Genomic DNA, 23,109 nt, shown 5'->3' with positions numbered 1-23,109 from the left:
ATTGGCTTTAACATCCATAGTTGGGAAGAGAAAAACATTACACTATTACAATATTAATTCATTTGAATTGCAATTAAGATATTTTAGTTGTAAAGTTAGTTAAATTACTCGGTAAGGATTCTGTATTACCAAACAACATTATAAACAGTAACAAGTGTGTTAAGCACAAATTTTAAAGGATGTCAGCATAGATCAGAACTCATGGCTTTATGAATTACTGAAGGTTAATGTAATAAAGGTAGAAATATTTCACTCATCAGATTCAGGTGCATATTCTGCTTTCTTGCACTTAATCGACTTTGAAAATGATAGTAAATTCCTAAAACTTTGTAAGTTTTTCAGATATTTAGGCTTTTAGCTTTATATTGAAGTCAAGATTCCTTTTTTTTTTCCTTCTCTTGGACTCCACTTCTTTCTTCTAAGCTAGCTGCACCTTTGATCTTTCAGACTATAAGTTTAGAGTATTAAAACCTAACAACTAAAATGTTGTAATACCCTGTAACCTAGTTAACACTCTTAATGTGTGGTCCTAGCCCTGATTGTTCATTGATTTAAACCAAATTTACCCTACTTAGTAAGGCCTTAGTAAAGTCCTAATTATAGAATTCTGTTTGCTAGACTAACAGGAATAAAGAAGACCTGGGTCGTGCTAACTTAGCAGATAGCATGAAATTCTTCCATTGTAATTATTGAGGAAAGCAAACCAGTTCTTTCTTTGATTACCTTATATCTTACACCACATGAGAATGTACAGTTAAAAATTCTGGATATTACTATCTTACCAAGAATATAAAGAAGTGAATAATTCTAAATGCTAAAGAAATTTTGGTATTGTCTGTTTTTTGTATATTCTTAACTAGTTTAGATTCTCTAAAATTAAATAGACATTATAAGAATTAATAAGGACCCTGCCTTTTAAAATAAGAAATTATATCTTTGATGTGAATACTGTCAAGAATGTGAGTAATGATAAAATTTCTGGCTGCTTCGTTCTTTCTAGTAGGTGGTCTTGGCACAGGCAGCCTGACTGGTATAGGAACTGGGGCCCTTGGACTTCCTGCAGTGAATAACGATCCTTTTGTACAGAGGAAACTGGGCACCTCTGGACTGAACCAGCCTACATTCCAGCAGAGTAAGATGAAACCTTGTAAGTGGTAGTGTTGTCTGTGATTGTGAAGCGTGACTGATGCACACAAAACCTTTTTTGTTTAATTTTATGTCCAATTTGTTGTCTCTACAGTTATACGGACAAAAACATTGACTTACTATATTGTCAGTGGGGCCATATGTCGATGGACTTCTTAGATCAGTGGGAGCAAATTCACGAATTTGAATTACTAAAATGAAAATTCGATGTATCACTCTACCCTTGATTTGGATTGCCAGAAAAAAGTGACGGTTAATAAGAGTTAGCATCCTTAGGGGTGTTATCCTTAAAGTAAGATGTATAGTAAAGAGGAAAGTAAAATCTTAGGTTTTAACTAAGTAAAAAAACAACCTTACACTAATCCTAAATTTTTTTGATTAACAAATGAAGAACAGCCAGGAGGATTTCAGATTGCTGTTTCATCTTGGCAGTTTATAAAATAAGTAACTTTTAATTTATTTTAAGGTTATAATTTTATGATAAATGTAACCTTATTACACGTAATGAGTACTGCCATATATTGGGTAATATATATGATGTTACTTAAAACAATTTTTAAAGTTTCACCTCCTTAGTTATCCCAAAGTCAGAGAAGTCTTCTATGTAATACATAGATAGGTATATTGACTTATAGTTGTTGGGGCTAAATGTTCATTATGCAAGATTCGACAGTGTACCAAATGACTTGAAAATGTTAGTGTGAAAGGCCTGTCTGAGTGTTACGTTCTGTAGCATGCTTTGTGTTTATATCAGTATGTCATGCACATGCATTCATGATTCTTAAATGGTAAATGTGGTTTTTATTTTTATAAGGTAGTAAAGACTTGTTAACCTTGTGTGAGGTTGTATTAAGGGTAAATGCATTGTAAATTTGAACCTATGAAAGTCTTCCAGGATGAAAATATTAAGTTCGTTCTATACTTTTATGGCAGTGTTGTTAAAATCCTTTATGTGTACTAGAACAGCTGAATATTAAAATTTGACCACTTAATACTGTCTTCAGTTTCTTTATTTTTTCCCCCATAAAATTAAAACTGTATTGGTCTCTCTGGCTCTATGTGTGCATTATGAGGGAGTGAAGAAAGAGCCTAAATGCCCACTGGTTGCTTTTCTGTTTCTAACAGCGGACTTGTCTCAGGTGTGGCCAGAGGCAAATCAGCACTTTAGTAAAGAGATAGATGATGAAGCAAACAGCTATTTCCAGAGAATATATAATCACCCACCACATCCAACCATGTCTGTTGATGAGGTGAGTATCTAGAATGATTGAAATCTTTATGGTCTAGGTGAATCTTAAATTCCCTTTCAAGCTTTTAGAAATCTACGTCAAAGTTTGTTGATAAGTCTGTGTTTCATTTGAAACTTTAATGTTTATCTTAAGCTCAATTTATTACGAAATGTCCTGCTTAATAATTCTATTAACAGCACTTTAGGAGGAAGGCTCTTAATAATAGTTTCCTTTATGTGTGTCTTGTTTTTGTCTTGCTGTTTCCAGGTATTAGAAATGCTACAGAGGTTTAAAGACTCTACTATAAAGAGGGAACGAGAAGTATTTAATTGTATGCTAAGGAACTTGTTTGAAGAATATCGGTTTTTCCCCCAGTACCCTGATAAAGAATTACATATAACAGCCTGCCTGTTTGGTGGGATAATTGAAAAAGGACTGGTCACTTACATGGCGCTAGGCCTGGCCCTGAGATACGTTCTTGAAGCCTTACGCAAGCCTTTTGGATCCAAAATGTATTATTTCGGGATTGCTGCACTAGATAGATTTAAAAATAGGTGAGTGGACAGGTTTCCTGTGAAACTTCTCTTTTTTAATATGAGGGCAATAATAACTCAAGTTTCAGCTAGTTCTTACCATGCCCCATCATTTATGTTAACTAATCCTAGCAACTGTGAAGTGGAAGGGGAAGAAGTGAAAACAATTCAGGTAATTATAGTTATCAGATAAGTGATAAGAACAGTATAAAATGAAATTGCAGGGGGAGCTTGTTTATTGAGGTGCACTTTTTACACAGTCAAAACCATCATTTTAGGTGTACAGTTCTTTGAATTTTGACAAATTTATAACCGTATAACCAACACAACCACAGTCAAGATACTGGATATATTCTTCATCCCCAAGAAGTTTTCTTGTTTGCCTTTTAAAGTTCACCTTCCCCTACCTCTAACCCCTGGCAATCACTAATCTGATTTGGCTCTAGTTTTCCCAGATTGTTACTTGAATTGAACCAAACATAATGTTTGTGAATCTGATTTCTTGCACTTAGCATAGTGCTTTTGAGATTCATCTATGTTACTGCATGTTTCAGTAGTTTCTTTTTATTGCTGACTAGTATCCCATTGTATGGATTAACTACAAATTGTTTCTCCATTTACCTATTGGTGAACATTGGAGGTTGTTTCCAGATAGCAGTTTTACTGGCTCATTGTAGTCAATTTTAAGTAAAATAAAACTTTTTAAGAAACATTGTTTTCTGATATAAAATTAGGTGACGTTTATAAATATTTCTCCTCTCTACTTCTATATTCTTCCTTTTGGCATTCTCTTCAAATAAGGTAGTTGATAGGTAGAATAGGAGAAATGGCCTAGACTAGCATTTGGAAGAAAATTTTTGTTAATTGTGCTGCCTCTGTTCTTACTTGAAATAACGAATGAATATTTTCATTGGCAGATTGAAGGACTATCCCCAGTATTGTCAGCACTTGGCTTCTATCAGTCACTTTATGCAATTTCCACATCATTTACAGGAGGTAAGTGTCTTCCATACCTAAAACCTTTCTAATAGTTGGAGGGTTTATATATTTTGATTTGACTTTGGATGTTGAGGATGGCATTACGATTTATTAATGATGGGCATGATATAGGTATGCATATTATTTGTTGCTTATTTTGCAGCTTAGAATAGATTGTGGAAAAAATGCATTCTTTATCTTTTCTAAGTAATGGTTTTGCTTGATTTACTAAAAGGCTTTTACCAGTCTTTTAGCCTGGTAATGCTATCGAAGGATAGACATCTTTTACTGTTACCAGGAGAGACTTTGCCAGATTTTAAAAAGGATTTGGAATGCGAATCTTGAATATAAGTAAGTTATTCCTTTGATTTAAATATGATTCAAGGCTGTTTTTTCTAAGACTTAGACCAGTGTTACTAAAAAAGATAGCCTTCTTACCCTGCTTTGGTTACTTTGAAGTGTTTCTTATAAAGGAGGCAGTCCCAGAGGAAAAGGACCTAGAGAATATACATTTTAATCCATCTTATGTGACCGTTCTTGAAATTTCTAAACCTGTCCTGGAACATACATCTAGTATCATTGCTTACCCTCTAGTTGGCTTGGCGTTGTGTTGTGTTGTGTTGTGTTGTGTTATGTTTTGTTTTGTTTTGTTGGTAGTAATAGCTTTACCGAGAGGTAACTCAACATTGCAGTGTGTATTTTAGGCCTTAGGTTTGTCATCAACACCCAATAAAAAGATCAGTTTACTATATAAATTTTTTAAAGTAGTTAAAATGGTTGTGTTAAGGAATTTAAAGAAATTTATATGTTGGCATTTGTGGCTACTTTGGGGAAGTTATTTTGCTAGATGACTTATTTCATAATAATATTTTACTTCCAAAGAGGCTGTGGCATATCCAGTTATGTATTATATTTTGGGGAAGATGGGCCAAGATGGGGCAAGGAGTAGTAAGGAAGATAGATGAACCACAGAGTAATCTAATGATCTTTAGCCTCTCAGAAGGTGAGGGGTGTGTAATTCAAAATTTTCAATTTCTCTTAAGAACTCTTTTAATATGTTTTCCTCTCCCTACCCCTGTAGTATATCGAGTATGGACAGCAATCTAGAGATCCTCCTGTGAAAATGCAGGGCTCTATCACAACCCCTGGAAGTATTGCACTGGCTCAGGCCCAGGCTCAGGCCCAGGTTCCAGCAAAAGCACCCCTTGCTGGTCAGGTTAGCACTATGGTAACCACCTCAACAACCACCACAGTTGCTAAAACGGTTACTGTCACCAGGCCTACCGGAGTCAGCTTTAAGAAAGATGTGCCAGTAAGTAGGTCTACCTTTTTTCTCTTCCAAGATTTGTTATGTTGTAATATATACATTAGTGAGCATGTATTTTAATTTTATTGTAAATAGCACATGCCTGCTTGAAAAAAGGGGGGGGTATAAAGAGCAGCATCTCTCCCTTTCTATCTCCCCCAGATTTTCCGGAGGCAGCCACTATGAATAGTTTAGTATTTTTCTTGCCAATGCTTCAGTGCACAATCATACACACCATGTGTATTTTATACTAAAGGAATTTATATATTTTTTCCCTGGGATTTGTCGATTAAGAATTTTAATTTGTTTACTTTATGTACTTTATTTCCTTAGCCTTCTATTAATACAACAAATATAGATACGTTGCTTGTGGCCACAGACCAAACTGAAAGAATTGTAGAGCCCCCAGAAAATATCCAAGAGAAAATTGCTTTTATCTTCAACAATCTCTCACAGTCGAATATGACACAAAAGGTGAGCATGATGTAATAGTTCACATATCACTATTTCTATAATATTTATATATCACTAATGCTCCTTACTGTTAACCCTAATGAGTTGGGGGATTTTTCTTTCATATTCTGCATCCTTTTTAGTACTTCATTTTAGAAGTAAAAATAGTAGAATCAAAACAAAGGGAATGTGCCTGGCTGGTGTAGTTCAGTGGATCGAGTGCGAGCTGCAAACCCAAAGGGTCACCGGTTTGATTCCCAGTCAGGGCATCTGCCTTGATTGCAGGCCAGGTCCCCAGTGGGGGCCACGTGAGAGGCCACCACACATTGATGTTTCTCTCTCTCTCTCTCTCTCTCTCTCTCTCTCTCCCTCCCTCCCTCCCTCCCTCCCTCCCTCCCTCCCTTCCCCTCTCTCTAAAAGAAAATAAATAAAATCTTAAAAAAAAAAAAAAAAAGGAATGTGAATATACTACTAGTGGTTGTGACTCTACTAGTGGTTGTGGTTTTGTAGATGTGAAATAGCAGTAGTTTTAAATGTATTGTTTTGCAGTGAGTTGCAAGCATTTTAAAATAAACTTCATGATCTAATGATGGAAGGTACTTCTACACCTGTGCCCTACGGGCCGCATATGGCCCAGAATGGCTATAAATGCAGCCCAATACAAAATTATAAGTTTACTTAAAGCATTAGCTAGATATGTACTGTGTACATTTTATATATTAGTGATCACAAACTTGGGACCTGTTTGGCGATTTGAAAAGGTTATCAAAAGGGCCGCTGCATAATTAGGGTTATTATGTGAGTGCTTTCTTGTTCATCTGTGGTGGCGGATATCGTGAAAATTATGCACAGACCTTGTTTTTGCTCATCAGTTTTCTTTAGTGTTTGTGTATTTAATGTGTGGCTCAAGACAACTCTTCTTCCAGTTTGGCCCCGAGATGCCAAAAGGTTGGACACCCCTGTTCTACCCATAACTCATGTCCCTCCCAGAAAACATTCAGAGCTTTTATTAATAACCGAGGCATACCTTGTGAAAAGCATAAGGAACGATGCTTCCCTTACAAGATTATACGCTAAGACAATACTTAGAAATAGATACTTTAGCCAGTAAGGTTAGACTAAACAAGTGGGTTTCAGATAATATGAGGTCTGTCTGGAAAAAGTCCAGCCATTGTTAATATAATAAGAACAGTTTGCTGACATCAATGTAACCTGGCAGCCAAGGAGAGTGGACTGGAATGCACATGTGTGAACAATGATGATTTCACTCTACTAGTCAGTGGGAGCAGGAGATGCCGTTGAGTGAGCATGTGTACTGTGTGGCCTTCACATTCAAAATGACTGAGTGAGTAGAGCAATGAATCTGCATCAAATTTTGTGTTACGCTTGAATATTCTTCTGCGGAAACTATTGGGATGATTCAGAAGGCTGCAGCTATGGGCAGCTGGTGATTGGCAGCTTCATCACAACAAAGAGCCTGCTCATGAGTCATGTCTCCTGCAGAGTTTCTTGGTGAAACATCATCACCCAGGTGGTTCAGACCCCTTACAGACAGATTTGTCACCCTGTGACTTCTGGCTTTTCCCAAACCTAAAATCACCTTTTAAAGGGAAGAGATTTCACACCATCGATGAGATTCAGGAAAATACGATGGGGCAGCTAATGGTGATTGGGAGAATTCTGTGAGGTCCTGAGGTGCCTTCTTGGAAAGGGACTGAGGCATCATTGTCCTGTGTACAGAGTTTCTTGTATCTTACGTTTTCTTCAGTAAATGTCTGGTTTTCATATTACATGGTGGATACCTTCTAGACAGACTTCATATGTAGTACTGTCTTTTCAAATCCCACCATAATGATTGTGGGGTGATTAAAGCTTCTAATATCCTTTTTTGAAAAGAATCATTAAACTTTACAGATGATTCCTGGAGGTGGAAATTTAGGAAAATATAGTCCTGGTGTTAGGTCTTTTTAGGGGCAAGTTGTAGATTAGTCATGTATTCTCTTTTGGTCCACTGGAGAGTTGGCTAAGATGGGGGTGAGGGCAACTATATACATGTTTTTTAATTTTAAAGTTCAAAGCTACCATAGATGTTTCAGCCTGGTCACCCACAGTTTATGAAATTGAAATTAATTCTACTTAATAGCATCTCTCTGGTGTGGGGGAGAGATGCAGCATGGTGATTTGACTTAACACCTGATTTTGCAAGGAGCCATGTGCTTGTAGTACTGTTCTCAGAAACAAAACACATAACCATATTTTTTCATCTTTTAATTGTATACTTCCCGTGTCATTGGTTGGCTAGGTTGAAGAACTAAAGGAAACTGTGAAGGAAGAATTCATGCCTTGGGTTTCACAATACCTGGTTATGAAGAGAGTCAGTATTGAGCCAAACTTTCACAGCCTGTATTCAAACTTCCTTGACACGCTGAAGAATCCTGAATTTAATAAGATGGTTTTAAATGAGACCTACAGAAACATCAAAGTAAATTAGTTCTTGTATTTCTTTTCTGTTCTTTCTCTGTTGCAAGAGTGTCGCTGTTTTTCTTACATGTTGTCTATGAAACTTTGCTCTAGCATTTGTTTCAAACACAGAACTAAATTTCATGAAGAATTTAGTCTTATAGACATACTCTGTACTGTTTACTTTGAGAGTAACTATTATTCTGAATTTGTTTCCATCATCCTGTGCATGGTTTTTCCTTAACCTCTACGTGATTTTAACATGCTTTTCCCCTTTCCACGCATTATTTGCAGTATGCTCTTAGCTATAATCCCTATGGTTTTTTTTATGTATATATATATAGTTTTAATAGAAATTCATTGTATGGATATATGTTGCTAATGGATATTTAGGTTCTTAACTTTCACCATTACAGAAATAGTGTTGCAGAGAATGTTTTCCTTTATGTCTTAAGTGCCAGATATCTCTCAACTCTAGACCTGTTGTGGACTACCTGTTGTTTAGGATTCTGTTTATTTTAAGGTTACACTACTCCTAATGAGTTAATCCTTGTTCCATAAAATTCAAGTATTTTATTTATTAGGAGGAATAACTTCTAGAGTATACAATATGAACCAACATACAGCCATGATCATTCTTTACTCAATAACTTGGGACATTGGCTGATGAGCTAGCACTATATTTAAACCTGTGGATGGGAATTTTCCCCATTCTAGGTTACGCTGTAGTGCAAAAGAATTCCTGGCTCTTTATGGTGCACAGTAGACATTGTGCCATTCTGCTGTTGCTTGACAGAGTTAAGGAACATAATTATATTTATTACATCTGATAGTAAGAATTGTTGGGATGTACGAAAATTTCCACACACTTGGAAGCAGAATCTCAAGATCCTCTCAAACAACGTTTTAAATTATACATTTTAATTTATGGCCATAAATTAAGAGGTACCATGTAGTAGATGGATGTATGTGATGAATCTATCCCCCTTACAAAAGAAAGAACTAGAAAATTAAAGAAATGGCCTGGGTTGCAGGCCAGGTCCCCAGTTGGGGGAGTGTGAGAGGCAACTGATCATTGTTTCTCTCTCACATCCATGTTTCTCTCCCTCCCCTTTTCTCTCTCAAAATAAATAAATAAAATCTTTTTTTTTTTTTAAGGATTAATGAAATGGATTGGGTTTTCTAGAAATTTGCAAAGAAGTGTATATGCAATATTATGTTGTATTTCAGAAAGTTAGCTTGTCTCCAGAGTTGTAGAGTGAGTAGTAACCTGGATGGATAACACTGAAGTTTGCAATAGACTGTGATTTTGGTTACATCCTTATAACCGTATGCCTCCTGTCTTGATGGACTTAGAAGCATAGATAGAGTCTTCATTTGAAGTGAATTTAACTATTCAAGATAGATTTGCAGTTGGATCTCTGTTTCAAACTGACACTTCCAGAATTTTAACATGGTTTTCTGTAGGAGCACGCATGACACATTGAACCTTGTGTCCTTTGCCTTTTGTGTGATGCAGTTATATCACCTATTAAAATGTAGAGAAATTTCAAGGTTAAAAATGTCACTGAACAAAACAAAATAGTGCTATGATAGTATGGAGTAGATCTGCTTTCGGGGCATGTTCTCATAATCAATGGCTTGTTTTTAACATAGGATAATGGAATTTTCAAACATTAAGTTGAGATTCCCCCTCCCCACCATAAGCTCATTTTCATACCTCTCTTAATCCTACTTTTTTTTTTTTTTTTTTTTAAGGTGTTACTGACCTCTGATAAAGCTGCAGCCAATTTCTCAGATCGTTCCTTGCTGAAGAACTTGGGACATTGGCTAGGAATGATTACACTAGCTAAAAATAAACCCATCTTACATACTGTGAGTTCCAGCTAAAGGTTTTTGTAAAACTTGAGTGTTCATACAGCATATTGTGTCTAAAAGTCTTAACTTTGGTAGGGGGGTGCTATTTTAATGATTATTGGTGAATGTTTGGTGAATGTTTTGAATCTGTAATTGCATGCTCGTGGCCTCACATCATTTAGCAGGATAAACAAAAGCCAGTAGGGTATATTTGTCACCCTTTCCTTTTTGTAAGGCAAGAGTCATACTATGTTGATTGCTCTTTTGAGGATGAGTTTAGCAAGTTACCCTTCTTTGTATACTTTGTGAAGGGCTTTAAAGTATATCCTCAGCTTTTAAAAATACTTTTTTCCTCCTAGGACTTGGATGTAAAATCTTTGCTGCTAGAGGCCTATGTTAAAGGACAGCAAGAATTGCTCTATGTAGTGCCCTTTGTTGCCAAAGTCTTAGAGTCTAGCATTCGTAGTGTGGTGAGTAGATTTTAATATTTTATTGATGGCTAAATTTGTAAGAGTTAATTTTAGCACAAGGTGAAGTTACATCCTTCGTTCTTATGAACAGCACTAGTTCAATCAGTTTTCCTTGGGTTAAGTTGCATTTCCAATGTGAGGGGCTAAGTAGAATTAAAGGCTGATGGCTAACAAGGTGGCTTTGGGTTTTGGTGTTTTTCTGAAATATATAGATGGGAAGTCTAGGGGTTTTTGTTATGGCCACTTAAGTATAAGTGCTTAACTGTTTTAAATGATACAGATTGAAGTGATTTGGGGGCCAGTTTAACATAATAGGTTTTCTTTAGGTTTTTAGGCCACCCAACCCCTGGACAATGGCAATTATGAATGTATTAGCTGAGCTACATCAGGAACATGACTTAAAGGTAAGTTTTTTGCTTCTTCATACTTTGGAACGTTCTCTGTCTTCACATTATTAATACTTACAGGAAAGGTAGAGCATTGGGGGGCATTGTAATAACTGGAGAATAGTGTATATTATGAATAAAGATAAATTTTATTTTAAAAGTTCTAAGCAAATAATTGGAATTCTGCAGTTAAACTTGAAGTTTGAGATTGAGGTCCTCTGCAAGAACCTTGCATTAGACATCAATGAGCTAAAACCTGGAAACCTCCTGAAGGATAAAGATCGCCTAAAGAACTTAGATGAGCAGCTCTCTGCTCCAAAGAAAGATGTCAAGCAGCCGGAAGAACTCCCTCCCATCACAACCACAAGTAAGTGTGGTAGTTAGCTAGCCATTTACTTACCAGAATGTTCCCTTAAATGGTACATTTCCATGCATATAGCAAGTTACAGTTGTTCACCATCATGTGGTGCTGAAACTCTTGTATACTTTTTGGTGGGCCTTCTAAATTATTAAGGAAATACTAGCAATGTCTAGGCATTGTCGTAACACATTAGATTCCATCTGAGTAACATACAGTGTTTTTTCTTAAGTCTGGTTATCATTTATATTGTTTGAGGTCTTAGAAAGAATTCATTGCCATGACCGCCGGTGTTATCCTCAAATCTGGGGATGGCCAACCAGCTAGAGTTTCCCTTAGGATAATTCAGGGTAGGGAGGTTGCGGTTTGCCGTCACCCCAGACTCCCACCCACTAAGTTAATACAAGCCATTGATGCCCTGCTATTTGTATAGTAAAGTCAAGAAATCTGCTCTTTTTTTATCTTTTTACGTTTAGCAACTTCTACAACACCAGCTACCAGTACCACCTGTACAGCCACAGTTCCACCACAGCCACAGTACAGCTATCATGACATCAATGTCTACTCCCTCGCAGGCCTTGGACCACACATTACTCTAAACCCAACAGTAAGTAAACACTATGCCATCCCCCAAATTCTATTTCGTGACATTGATCACTGTCCCTTTTTCCCTTCTTCCTGGATTCCTAGGTTCTAGGTTTTTGTGCAGAGAGCAGGGATTAGAACTGCTATATATAGTACAGCTGGGGTTTTTTGTTTTTGTTTTGTTTTGTTTTTCTTTTCTAAAATAGTCATTGTGACTAGGCATCATTTATATTGGTTCAGCATATCCAAACCCATGATTAAAGTGAAGACAGTTGGCCCCTGTGCACACCAGAGAGGCATACCGTTCCCTATTAGGATGGCAAAAATTTGGAACCATCCATGGTTCACAACCATATGAGCTTTTATTTTAACTAAGAGACTGATGGAGAAGTGGCCTTTGATATTTTTCTTGCGTCTGACTTCTGGCCTCTCTTAACGGAAGTTGTGAATGTTTTCAGTGAATACTGCTTGTTTGCTAAGTACCTATAAAATTAAATATACTTAGATGCTATTTTTAAAAAAGACAGCTGGCAATACAGAGTGGGGCAAAAGTAGGTTTATAGTTGTGAGTACACAAAACAAAGAATTCTTGTTTATTATTTATTATATTCCATACAAACAACTGTAAATGTACTTTTGCCCCACCCTGTATAATCACAGTCTCTTAAGAATTCCTTGCTCAGGTTAGAAGATCCTCAGTGTATACTATAGCTTTTGCTCTTTATTTTCATTATCATATTACCTTACCTTTGCATTAAGCTATTTCTTTAGGCAGATAGTTGAAACTGAGGTGACTCGTGTGTATATAAAATCTCCGGGTCGAGGTCTGGAAGTAAGTTCATAATTTGTTTCTGTGACCTACTTCTGGGAGGTAGTCTAGTCTAATGTCGTAAAATAAATTCTCATCAATTCTTTTCCCCCTATACTTAGAGGTTGTATTTTACTGTCTGTATTTGGAATGATAATTGATTATCTTCTGTCTTTCTTTATGCTTAACATTTGTTTAGAATCAGATACTTGGAGTTTTCATGGTCTTTGCTTTTAGAAGTTAAAAATGTTCACAAATATAGAAGTGACATTATTAACCCATTGAACTTTGTATTTAAAGGACTTGAAACATTTAAAAGATACCATTTTAACCTGGTCTTTTTTTCTATAGATGTGCACTTAGGTTTTGAAGGAAAAAACCTAGATCTAGAAATTGTGGTTTTCCTTTATGTTATTTCCAGTAATCAGAATACTTTTGTATTTAAAATTTCTTATAAATTCAGTAAGTTAAAGAGACTAAGTGAGTATTAAGGCATACTTTCTACCAGAGAAAAGATTGGAAACAATCTTTCAAGTGAAAGCAAAGGCTTCATATAAAATGCTTGCTATTCTGAGGAATTATTTGTATCAATAAAAGTTTTTGTAGAAGGCATTTTCTCTGTAAACTTGATTCCTTTTCCATTTTCCCAAACTACTAAAGAAGCTACTTTTTAAAAGTACTTGAGCCCTGGCTGATGTAGGTCAGTGGGCTGGGCATTGTCCTGCAAACCAAAAGGTTGCCAATTCAATTCCCCACCAGGGCACATGCCTGGGGTGTGGGCTGGGTTCCTGGTTGCGATCATGTGAGAGGCAATCATGTGAGAGGCAACCGATGGATGTTTCTCTTTCTTCTTCCTTCCCCCACTATAAATAAATAAATCTTTAAAAAAAATAAAAGAATACTTAAGTCACACGTTTTAACTAAGCAGGTATTGTGTCTTTAGTTAGGTAATGCATTTTGAAATGAACAATAGAACTTTTTAAAAACCAAAGATGTGTTATCTTGTATCACAAGGTATACTACTACTACCTCTTTGTAGACCAATTTTTCACTCCTGAGCTTTTTATTGATTAAAGTTGGAATTGGTAGTTGGTGGTTAATCTTGGAATTATTCCAAAATCATGGGTGTGATTGCCCATAGAAATTGGGTTGTCTTATCAAGCTGTTGACTTATCTTATTTTTCCCCACCTAGATTCCCTTGTTTCAGGCCCACCCACAGTTGAAGCAGTGTGTGCGCCAAGCAATTGAACGGGCTGTCCAGGAGTTGGTCCATCCTGTGGTGGATCGATCAATTAAGATCGCCATGACTACTTGTGAGCAAATAGTGAGGAAGGATTTTGCCCTGGATTCTGAGGAATCTCGAATGCGAATAGCAGCTCATCACATGATGCGTAACTTGACAGCTGGAATGGCTATGATTACTTGCAGGGAACCTTTGCTCATGAGCATATCCACCAACTTGAAAAACAGTTTTGCCTCAGCTCTTCGTGTAAGTTGATTATTTCCATGCTGTAGTACAAAACTGATTGCTGCTTGTCTGAATTTCTTTTTGCATTTCTACTTTTAATAGTCACCACATTTGATGTCTTCCTCCTTCTTAGATTGTAAATTCTGTGAGGTGTGAAGCATCATGTCTTTTTGCTCACTATTGTATCCTCAGCTCAGTGTTTGGCAGATAGTAGATGCACATGTACTTATTGCTTTAAAGAAATCAAGTGTTTTTTGTTTTGTTTTGTTTTGGTTTTTTTTAATGCGTAAGTTAATAATCGTTATGATTCAGTTTACCCCGAAGAATTTAAATTAAAGCACTTGGAGTGAAACAGTACGAAATATTTAAAGTGACTTTGTATGTGCCTACATATAGCACGCACTCTCTTGAAGTAATTCAGTTAATTTCAGGTCTCAGATGTCATGCTTAATAATGCCTATATTGCCCTAGCTGGTGTGGCTCAGTGGATTGAGTGCTGGCCTGCGAACCAAAGAGTCACAGGTTAGATGCCCAGTGTAGGGCACATGCCTGGGTTGTGGGCCAGGTCCCCAGTGGGGGGCACGTGAGAGGCAACCATACATTAATATTTCTCTCCCTCTCTTTCTGCCACCCTTTCCCTCTCTAAAAAAAAAAATAATAATAATAATGCCTTTGTTTACTGCTTTTCTGTTTTCATTTTGTTTACCATCTTTACAACAACCTGGTAAGATATTTTGGGTGGAGTGGTATTTTCTTCTTATAGATGAAGGAGGATTGTTAGACTATTGCATGGTCGTAGCTAATGAGTCATAAGTCGGTCAGGACTTGTTAAATGCGTATGTCTAAGCACTGCATTTCCTGTGACCCTGTCTGTCCTGTCTATTTACCGAAAACTTGAAATCTTTTTCTTTCTGTTTCCTCCCAATAGACTGCATCCCCACAACAAAGGGAAATGATGGATCAGGCAGCTGCTCAGTTAGCTCAGGACAATTGTGAATTAGCTTGCTGTTTTATTCAGAAGACTGCAGTAGAAAAAGCAGGCCCTGAGATGGACAAGAGATTAGCAACTGTAAGTGTTTAGCATTTGCTTTTTAAGTATTTTTCTTTTTTATGTTTAAGAAAGTGCCTCATAACAAGAACCTCAGTGACTACTACTACTACTACTACTACTACTACTTTTTTTTTTTTGCAGGAATTTGAGCTGAGAAAACATGCTAGGCAAGAAGGGCGCAGGTACTGTGATCCTGTTGTGTTAACATACCAAGCTGAGCGGATGCCAGAGCAAATCAGGCTGAAAGTGAGAATTGGGGGCTCTATCTCTCCACACCCCATCTTTGTTTTCTTTCTGTTGTTCTTGCTTAAACTCCTCACCAGGACTAGGACATTGGGATTAAATGTTGTTTTAGAGAAAGTATCTCACCTCAGTAGCATTTCACCTAAAGGCAAGCTGTAGAGAAGGTGTAAGTGTAGCTTAGGTGTGCGCTCCCAGCCCCTAGTTGTTGAAGTGCTACTGTGAAGAGTTTATATGCCTGTTAGTCCTTAATATGTCCCAGTTTGGTTTTCCTTTGGGTACTTGTGTTTTTATTGCTGGTTGCTTTTTGCTGATCATTTCTACCAGCTGCTTTGGAGAATTGCAGTGGTATGGTCCTGTTTGAGGCATTTTCCAGTGGAAAGCTTAATGAATTTATAAGTGCTGGCGACTCTGACAGGACTTCAGGAAACACTGTGTATGTGCACACACATGCACACTCCATCGTGCTGTGCCACACTGTAATGACTCCCGCATCCCTTCTCAGAACCCCTGTGCTTACGGCCATGTACACTTACCACTCTCACAAAAAAGTTCCCTTTGATTGTGAAGAAGATCCTGTCAACATACATTTTCTTATTCCAAGGTTGGTGGTGTGGACCCAAAGCAGCTGGCTGTTTATGAAGAATTTGCACGCAATGTGCCTGGCTTCTTGCCTACAAATGATTTAAGTCAACCCACAGGATTTTTAGCTCAGCCCATGAAGGTAAATATTTGCCTTGTATTACAATTTAATACAAATGTTACTGTCCCTTAATAAGTACTCTCTATTCTTTGTATCAGATCAACATGGCATACAGCCCTTCCCCCCCCCCCCCCCCCCCAATATCTGTGAGGTTGGTTTAACTTGGACGGTTGGGCTGAGTACTCTGTTTTCCGTGGTTTGGATTATTTAACTTTCATAGACTGTAGAGAGATTATTAGATGCCACAAGTGATACTGCCCTCAGCCTGTTCATTATTCATTAGGCTCTCTTTGATCACTTGATTGTGTTGGTGTCTGCCAGCCTTTCCACTGTCGAGTGAAATACATCCTCCCCCATGCCTGCCTTGGACTGCCCCATCTAAAGACTGAATAGTTCAGAGTGCAGGATGGAAGAGCTTCCTCCATGTTTTGATGGAAAAAAAGATTTCAGTTGCTACATACGCCAATGAAAAATCTTTGTAATTTTTGTTTCTTTTTTGGTTGTTTTCTTCTCTAAAACAGCAAGCTTGGGCAACAGATGATGTAGCTCAAATTTATGATAAGTGCATTACAGAACTAGAGCAGCACCTACATGCCATCCCGCCAACGTTGGCCATGAACCCTCAGGCTCAGGCTCTGAGAAGTCTTTTGGAGGTGGTTGTATTATCTCGAAATTCTCGGGATGCCATAGCTGCTCTTGGATTGCTCCAGAAGGTTTGTTCTTAAACTATTAATTTCAGAAGAAACTAGGTTTGTAAACCTCCAGCGACTTGTACCATTATCTACTTAAGTTACATTTAGGATTAAAGGTTAATAAGAAGCAAGTTTTGGGGGGGTTTCTTGGTTTTTTTTGTAAGATTTTCACTTGTAGAGAGAAGGGAAGGGAGGGAGAAAGAAAAGGAGAGAAACAACAGTGTGTGAGAAAAACATCGATTGGTTGCCTCTCACATGCCCCCAACTGGGGATTTGGTCTGCAACCCAGGCATGTGCCCTGACTGGGAATGAAACCAGCAACAGGCCAACGCTCAATCCACTGAGCCACACCAGCCAGGGCACAAGTTTTGTTCTGTAATAAGCTGGTCATTTTCTCAAGAACAAACTATACTTATGGCAGTTAAAAACGGTAAAGTGATGGGGGAAATTGGGACAACTGTAATAGAATAACGATTTCTAAAAACACAGGTAAAGTGGGGGGAATTTTTTTTTAAAGGTAGTCTGGACATAAGATTTTTCAAGAAACTTTAAAAGATAGATTTTGAGGGACACATGACCCAAGTATTTGGGTAATGGTGTACGGGGTAGATGGAGAACATTGGGTTTTGACTATGGAAGGCCAGTGGAACCTTTCGTGACAGTGAAGAACACAGCACACACCAGACAGAGTGCGTGTGTGTTAGGTTGCATGAAAAGGACTTGGTGAGTGGAGAGATTACTAACTCCGGGCCCTAGAAGGTATCTTGTAGTTTGTATTAAGGTTTCACTTTTGGCTTTGATAGTTAGGCTGAGTACTATATTTTCCATGGTTCTGAACACTTTTTTCCTTCCATAGGCTGTAGAGGGCTTACTAGATGCTACAAGTGGTGCTGATGCTGACCTACTGCTGCGTTACAGGGAATGTCACCTCTTGGTCTTAAAAGCTCTTCAAGATGGCCGGGCATATGGGTCTCCATGGTGTAACAAACAGATCACAAGGTCAGTACTCTTCATAGAACATATTGGACTGCCTTCTGGTGTACATGGCCCTGTTTGGGTGCAGAGGTTTCCCTTTAATCTGGAAGGTAAATGGGACTTTTGAATTCCTAATTGTAAGTAGTGATTATTGTTGAGAGGTGGTTCTTTTTCCACATCTGGTGCCCATGACAGACACAAAACTAGTACCTTGCTTTGGGAGATAAATTGTAGATCATTGGTTTCAAAAGGTTTCGTTGATTTTTATAACAGTGTTCATACATAAGTATTTTAATGTCTTAAACAGAATGCTTTGTTTTCTAGGCTTTGAGAGCAAGCTTGAGTTTTAACACTGGGCTGTCTGTTCTTCATTACTGGCTATTTTGAATCTTGAATATTGATTTGCAGTTGGTTCTCAAGGCATCCTTAGTTTAGAACAAAATACCATTGAACAGAATGGGCTCTTTATTTTACCTGCTACAGTATGGTTAAGCCTTTATGAATTAAGAAATAACTGACTTTTTCTAGGTGCCTAATTGAGTGTCGGGATGAATATAAATATAATGTGGAGGCAGTGGAGTTGCTAATTCGCAATCATTTGGTTAATATGCAGCAGTATGATCTTCACCTAGCTCAGGTATGGAAGGGGTTTACTTAAACAGAAGAAGGGACTCTGGTAGTTGGGAAGTGTGTTTGCTATAACTGTTGCCTTTCTTATATTTTGCTTTCTGTGTTGCCAGTCAATGGAGAATGGTTTAAACTACATGGCTGTTGCATTTGCTATGCAATTGGTAAAAATCCTGCTGGTGGATGAAAGGAGTGTTGCCCATATTACTGAGGCAGATCTGTTCCACACCATTGAAACCCTCATGAGAATTAATGCTCACTCCAGAGGCAATGCTCCAGAAGGGTGAGGATGAAATGCTTGGGATTTATGTGTATTCAGCAGCTTAAGAAAGAACTTCAGAAATGAATATATGTAGACTTACTAACATTACCTGTTATAACTGCTTTACCTACAACATATGGGAAGCTGTAGAGAGGCCTAATATTGTCCCTTGAAGTATGAAAGCTTAACTAACTGCCAAGCCTTCTTGCTATACAGCAGTACATATATATATTAGCATTAGACTTGCTGTCAGAGTCCTGTGTTTAAGCTCGGCTCTGCCACTTAAAATCTGTCTGGTTTTAGGTAAGTTGATTTACCCTTCCCAAGCCTATTTCTTGTGTAAAATGGAAATATCTCAACGAGCTGTTCAAAATTAAGACAAAGCACGTAAATCATGTCATGTAGTAGGTATGCAGTGAATACTTGATGAGAATGAATATCAGCTCCATTTCAATGGGTACCATTTTTTGGTCAAGAAGTGGCTAAACTAAGGTCAATCATTTGCATATTGTGTCCTCATGCATAAATAAAAATGAAGAGACCAAGGATAGTTTTGTTTAAAAATGGAAATGGTAAAGTGATCATCTCTCTTGTGGTTTCAACTAAATAAGCAAATTGTCCAACTGTATGTCTGTGAAATCACAACCACGAGTAGACTGATTTTTACTCTGGATTTATTGTACTAGATTGCCCCAGCTGATGGAAGTAGTGCGATCCAACTATGAAGCAATGATTGATCGTGCTCATGGAGGCCCTAACTTTATGATGCATTCTGGGATCTCTCAAGCCTCAGAGTACGATGATCCTCCAGGCCTGAGGGAGAAGGCAGAGTATCTTCTGAGGGAATGGGTGAATCTCTACCATTCAGCAGCAGCTGGCCGTGACAGTACCAAAGCTTTCTCTGCGTTTGTTGGACAGGTAGAGCTTTTGGAAAGAAAGGTGCTTTTTATTCAACATAAGTAGGGTGTGATGCCTCCAATATTAAAGCTCAGTATTATGTACCTGTGGTCAGACAGTTACCTCCATACTCATGTAAACCAAAAATGTCATCATCATTTATTAACCTTGTTAAATTGATACAGTTTATTTCATCATTGGTCACTAAGCAGTAAAGTCAACATTCTTAGTCCTCCCCATTAGTTCTGTTTATCCCATTTCAGTTGTCACAGCTACAAAGTATAATGGGTCAGATAATGAATAATGAAATTGCTAGATGTATAGTAATTTTATTAGCTTGGTAATCAGCAGTGATGAGAGTACAGGCTAAAAGTTCTTATAATAGCCCATGTTTAAAAAATAAGAAAATACAACAACAATAAAAAAAAAACTTAAATAATTAAATGGTAGAGTTTTTTATTGTATTTTCTAAATTAAGTGACTTATCTAAGTAAAACTGATTAACATGTTCTTTTGGGGGAATAGTTTCTAGTATTTATTTTCATTCAATTTGATCTAAATTGAATTTTGACTTAAAGTGTGAGGGAACAAGTCTGTAGCTAAAAACTAGGTTTGGCAGGAAGATTTGTGAACAGAACGAAGAGGGAAAAATGCAGGAAGAGAGCTGTAGTATCATTTAACATTCCGATTTGGCTGCTTTCAGCCACTGTTAGGTGCTCAGACCCAGTAGTCAGTGTGTCCTAATCACGGTACTTGGCTGGCGGCAAGAGTGGTACTTCTCCTGAACTGGCCCTACAGTTCCTGTAGTAGAATTCTTGTAATGTTTGTTCAGGGAGACATATCTGCTTATTTCTGCAGATTTGCCATTATATTTCTTTAAACTGAGATCAAAGCGTACATGTGCACCAAAGAAAGATTACAAATTAGATCTGTTACCAAATAAATGATGGTTGGTTGTGGAAGAGCTGATTTGAATTTTAGGAGGTAGAAATTGGATTTAGTTTTTCATGATAGGTATTATTTAGTAAACCATACTAAGTAAATTTCTTCCTTTAAAAAATAGAGGGAATTACAAAACATACCTATTGAAAAGTTGTTACTGCGTATTTATGGTTGATTTCTGATTTGGATGGAAGAATTTTGAATCAATTGGTTTTTGTGATCATTGGTATTTCATGGGTATGGATGTGGCACCTGTCCCAGTTCTTTCTGCTAGCTTATTAGCTGTCACTTATTCTCTCCATTTGAAAAAGATAATGTGTTATACTTTTCTATTCTTTTTTGCATCCTTTTGAGAATTCTTTCTTCCTTGTGCTCCACCTCGATTATAGCAATCTGTCCTTATTTCCTCTTACGTTAATTTTTAGATCAATGTACAAAAGTCCCTTTGCTGGCCTCCTGTCTTGTTAGGGTACATGATTGTCAGTTCACCTGTTGTATTGCTTATCAGGAGACAGTTGAAGTTTCCAAGATAACAGTCAAGTGTTCATTCTGGGCTTGGTTTCTCTGTTAAGCAAGCATTGACCTTCTCCTGCTGCTGCCTGAATGCTTGTCACTGTCTTACTGTCTTTCTTACTAGCAAAATAACTTCTCTGCTGCTTCCCTTCCAGTTTGTATGTCATAGAATTTGTTCTTTATCCATTTTTGAAAAAATAAACTTGCCCTTTCCACTTTAACTTAATTTAGATTAAAGTTACTGGGTATGACCTGTAGGTATTTTATTGGGTACTTATATAAATTATTACTTTATTTTCTTGGTGAAGCTAGTTGGAATTTTAAAACCTTTGGTTAAGTTACTTGGAAGAAATTATCTTATATTCTGTGAGAAAGTAAATATTTGTAATTTCATCTCCTTGAGGAAAATACACCTTGGACAGAAGATGTTAATGGGACTTATAGTGAGTTACTGAAAGTTGGTTTAATTTGCGTAATTTTCCAAAATACTTGGCTACGGACTGGTGTTCAAAATTGCCATGTTATCTCTTTCTCAATTTCTATCTTTTCCATTAAACTTAAAACTGGAGCAATTTTGTCATGGGTCCTTAATGACCAATGCATTTTCATGGTGGCTTTTTAACAGTAAAATTAGAAATGTGACAATAGGAGTAAATGAGGGACTATTACTTAAGCATGAAAATTAAGTTTATTTATGTGTATTATTTCATTGTGTCTTTATATTTTTGTTTCCCTGGTAGATGCACCAGCAAGGAATCCTGAAGACTGATGACCTCATAACAAGGTTCTTTCGTCTGTGTACTGAAATGTGTGTTGAGATCAGTTACCGTGCTCAGGCAGAGCAGCAGCACAATCCTGCTGCTAATCCCACCATGATCCGAGCCAAGTGCTACCACAACCTGGATGCCTTTGTCCGACTCATTGCACTGCTAGTGAAGCACTCAGGGGAGGCCAGCAACACTGTCACAAAGATTAATCTGCTTAACAAGGTCTGAAATCCTTTCTTGCTTTTCTCGAGTTATACTTGAAGCCTGCATCAGTGGTCCTAAAACCTCAGGACCCAGCTCTTTCCCAGAACATTTTGTAGTACCCCCTTTTCTGTGCTAAAATTAAGTCCATAGATGATAACGTAAACATAATCAACAAATTTTAAAAGAAGAGTTTGATGCTTTAACTGAAAGACCACCAGAAAATCATAATGTATTTCAGTATGGTAATGTTTGGTAATGCTAACTAAGAGGTATTTAGTTACTATGAGATTTGTCCTCAGTCACGGAATCACTGCACCATATGGCTAGATAGGTTCACTGATAACTCAGATTGGCACCCCAGATACCATGAGCAACGTTGCAATCATTGTCTTGATTTTTCTGACAAGGAACAAAGTACAGTTTTCTTTTGATTTATACAGTGGAATTCTTAGGAATCTGAATAGTAAGTTAGTGCAAAAATGGACTTAGAGTTTGGTCTTGCATAATTACAAATAGGTTATCATATTCCTCACTGTTAAGTGGGAAAATCAAGTGGCACTCTGGACAGTTCTTTGTATAAGAAATGCAGCACATTTCTGCAGCCTAACAGCTTGTCCCTGGTCCTGGTCCCTATCTACTCAGTGACAAGAGAACTATAAACCATTTGCCTCTTGTCACCTTCATGTCAGACCAGAAAAACTTGGTTGTTAGATTGCAATAACATGATGAAATATGCTAATTTTAATCTAGAGTTTTAGAAAAACTGCTGGGCATCTGTGGAGAGTATACATGTCTGACCAAAGGTTATTAAAATTCAAAGACAACACACAAAGCTCTGCAGGCCAAATCAGATCAGTGTGTGGTCTCTTTGGCCATTGGCATGTAATTTTATATTCAAATGGTATATGTCCTTTCCTCCAATGTGGGGCTGAAGAATGCAAGGTAAAAAACCCTGACTATGGAGAATGATAAGTGAGTTACCTTCGTGATTTAAAACTCTAATCTATGTATTCTGTAGGTCCTTGGTATAGTAGTGGGAGTTCTCCTGCAGGATCACGATGTTCGGCAAAGTGAATTTCAGCAGCTTCCCTACCATCGAATTTTTATTATGCTGCTCTTGGAACTCAATGCACCCGAGCATGTATTGGAAACCATTAATTTCCAGACACTTACAGCTTTCTGGTAAGTAGTGTTCAAT

The 23,109-nt window shown here is 37.4% G+C and overlaps 1 protein-coding gene and 1 non-coding gene across 9 annotated transcripts in view; both read left to right on the top strand.

Moving 5' to 3' along the window:
- CNOT1 (CCR4-NOT transcription complex subunit 1) overlaps positions 1–23,109 on the top strand; it is a 74,133-nt gene that overhangs the window by 43,143 nt on the left and 7,881 nt on the right. For 2 of the 8 annotated variants that reach the window (XM_053916142.1, XM_053916141.2), the window contains 23 exons: positions 1,001–1,147; positions 2,272–2,396; positions 2,643–2,929; positions 3,826–3,904; positions 4,968–5,198; positions 5,526–5,666; positions 7,948–8,127; positions 9,864–9,980; positions 10,322–10,432; positions 10,759–10,836; positions 11,008–11,185; positions 11,653–11,783; positions 13,763–14,059; positions 14,967–15,107; positions 15,231–15,335; positions 15,934–16,053; positions 16,554–16,745; positions 17,581–17,723; positions 18,228–18,336; positions 18,440–18,609; positions 19,275–19,527; positions 21,681–21,929; positions 22,930–23,093. In XM_053916142.1, the coding sequence (XP_053772117.1) occupies positions 1,001–1,147; positions 2,272–2,396; positions 2,643–2,929; positions 3,826–3,904; positions 4,968–5,198; positions 5,526–5,666; positions 7,948–8,127; positions 9,864–9,980; positions 10,322–10,432; positions 10,759–10,836; positions 11,008–11,185; positions 11,653–11,783; positions 13,763–14,059; positions 14,967–15,107; positions 15,231–15,335; positions 15,934–16,053; positions 16,554–16,745; positions 17,581–17,723; positions 18,228–18,336; positions 18,440–18,609; positions 19,275–19,527; positions 21,681–21,929; positions 22,930–23,093 (3,748 nt within the window). The remainder of the gene's footprint in view (positions 1–1,000; positions 1,148–2,271; positions 2,397–2,642; positions 2,930–3,825; positions 3,905–4,967; positions 5,199–5,525; positions 5,667–7,947; positions 8,128–9,863; positions 9,981–10,321; positions 10,433–10,758; positions 10,837–11,007; positions 11,186–11,652; positions 11,784–13,762; positions 14,060–14,966; positions 15,108–15,230; positions 15,336–15,933; positions 16,054–16,553; positions 16,746–17,580; positions 17,724–18,227; positions 18,337–18,439; positions 18,610–19,274; positions 19,528–21,680; positions 21,930–22,929; positions 23,094–23,109) is intronic. The other 6 variants (XM_053916145.1, XM_053916143.1, XM_053916146.1 and 3 more) reach the window with 6 other exon arrangements.
- Positions 8,779–8,916, top strand: LOC112296793 (small nucleolar RNA SNORA46). The gene has a single exon (XR_002973972.1). It is a non-coding gene; the product is annotated as a small nucleolar RNA SNORA46 (small nucleolar RNA).

This window comes from Desmodus rotundus, chromosome 12 (genome assembly GCF_022682495.2).
Source record: "Desmodus rotundus isolate HL8 chromosome 12, HLdesRot8A.1, whole genome shotgun sequence".
NCBI classification, from domain to species: domain Eukaryota; kingdom Metazoa; phylum Chordata; class Mammalia; order Chiroptera; family Phyllostomidae; genus Desmodus; species Desmodus rotundus.
This window is presented reverse-complemented; position numbering and strand designations above follow the sequence as displayed.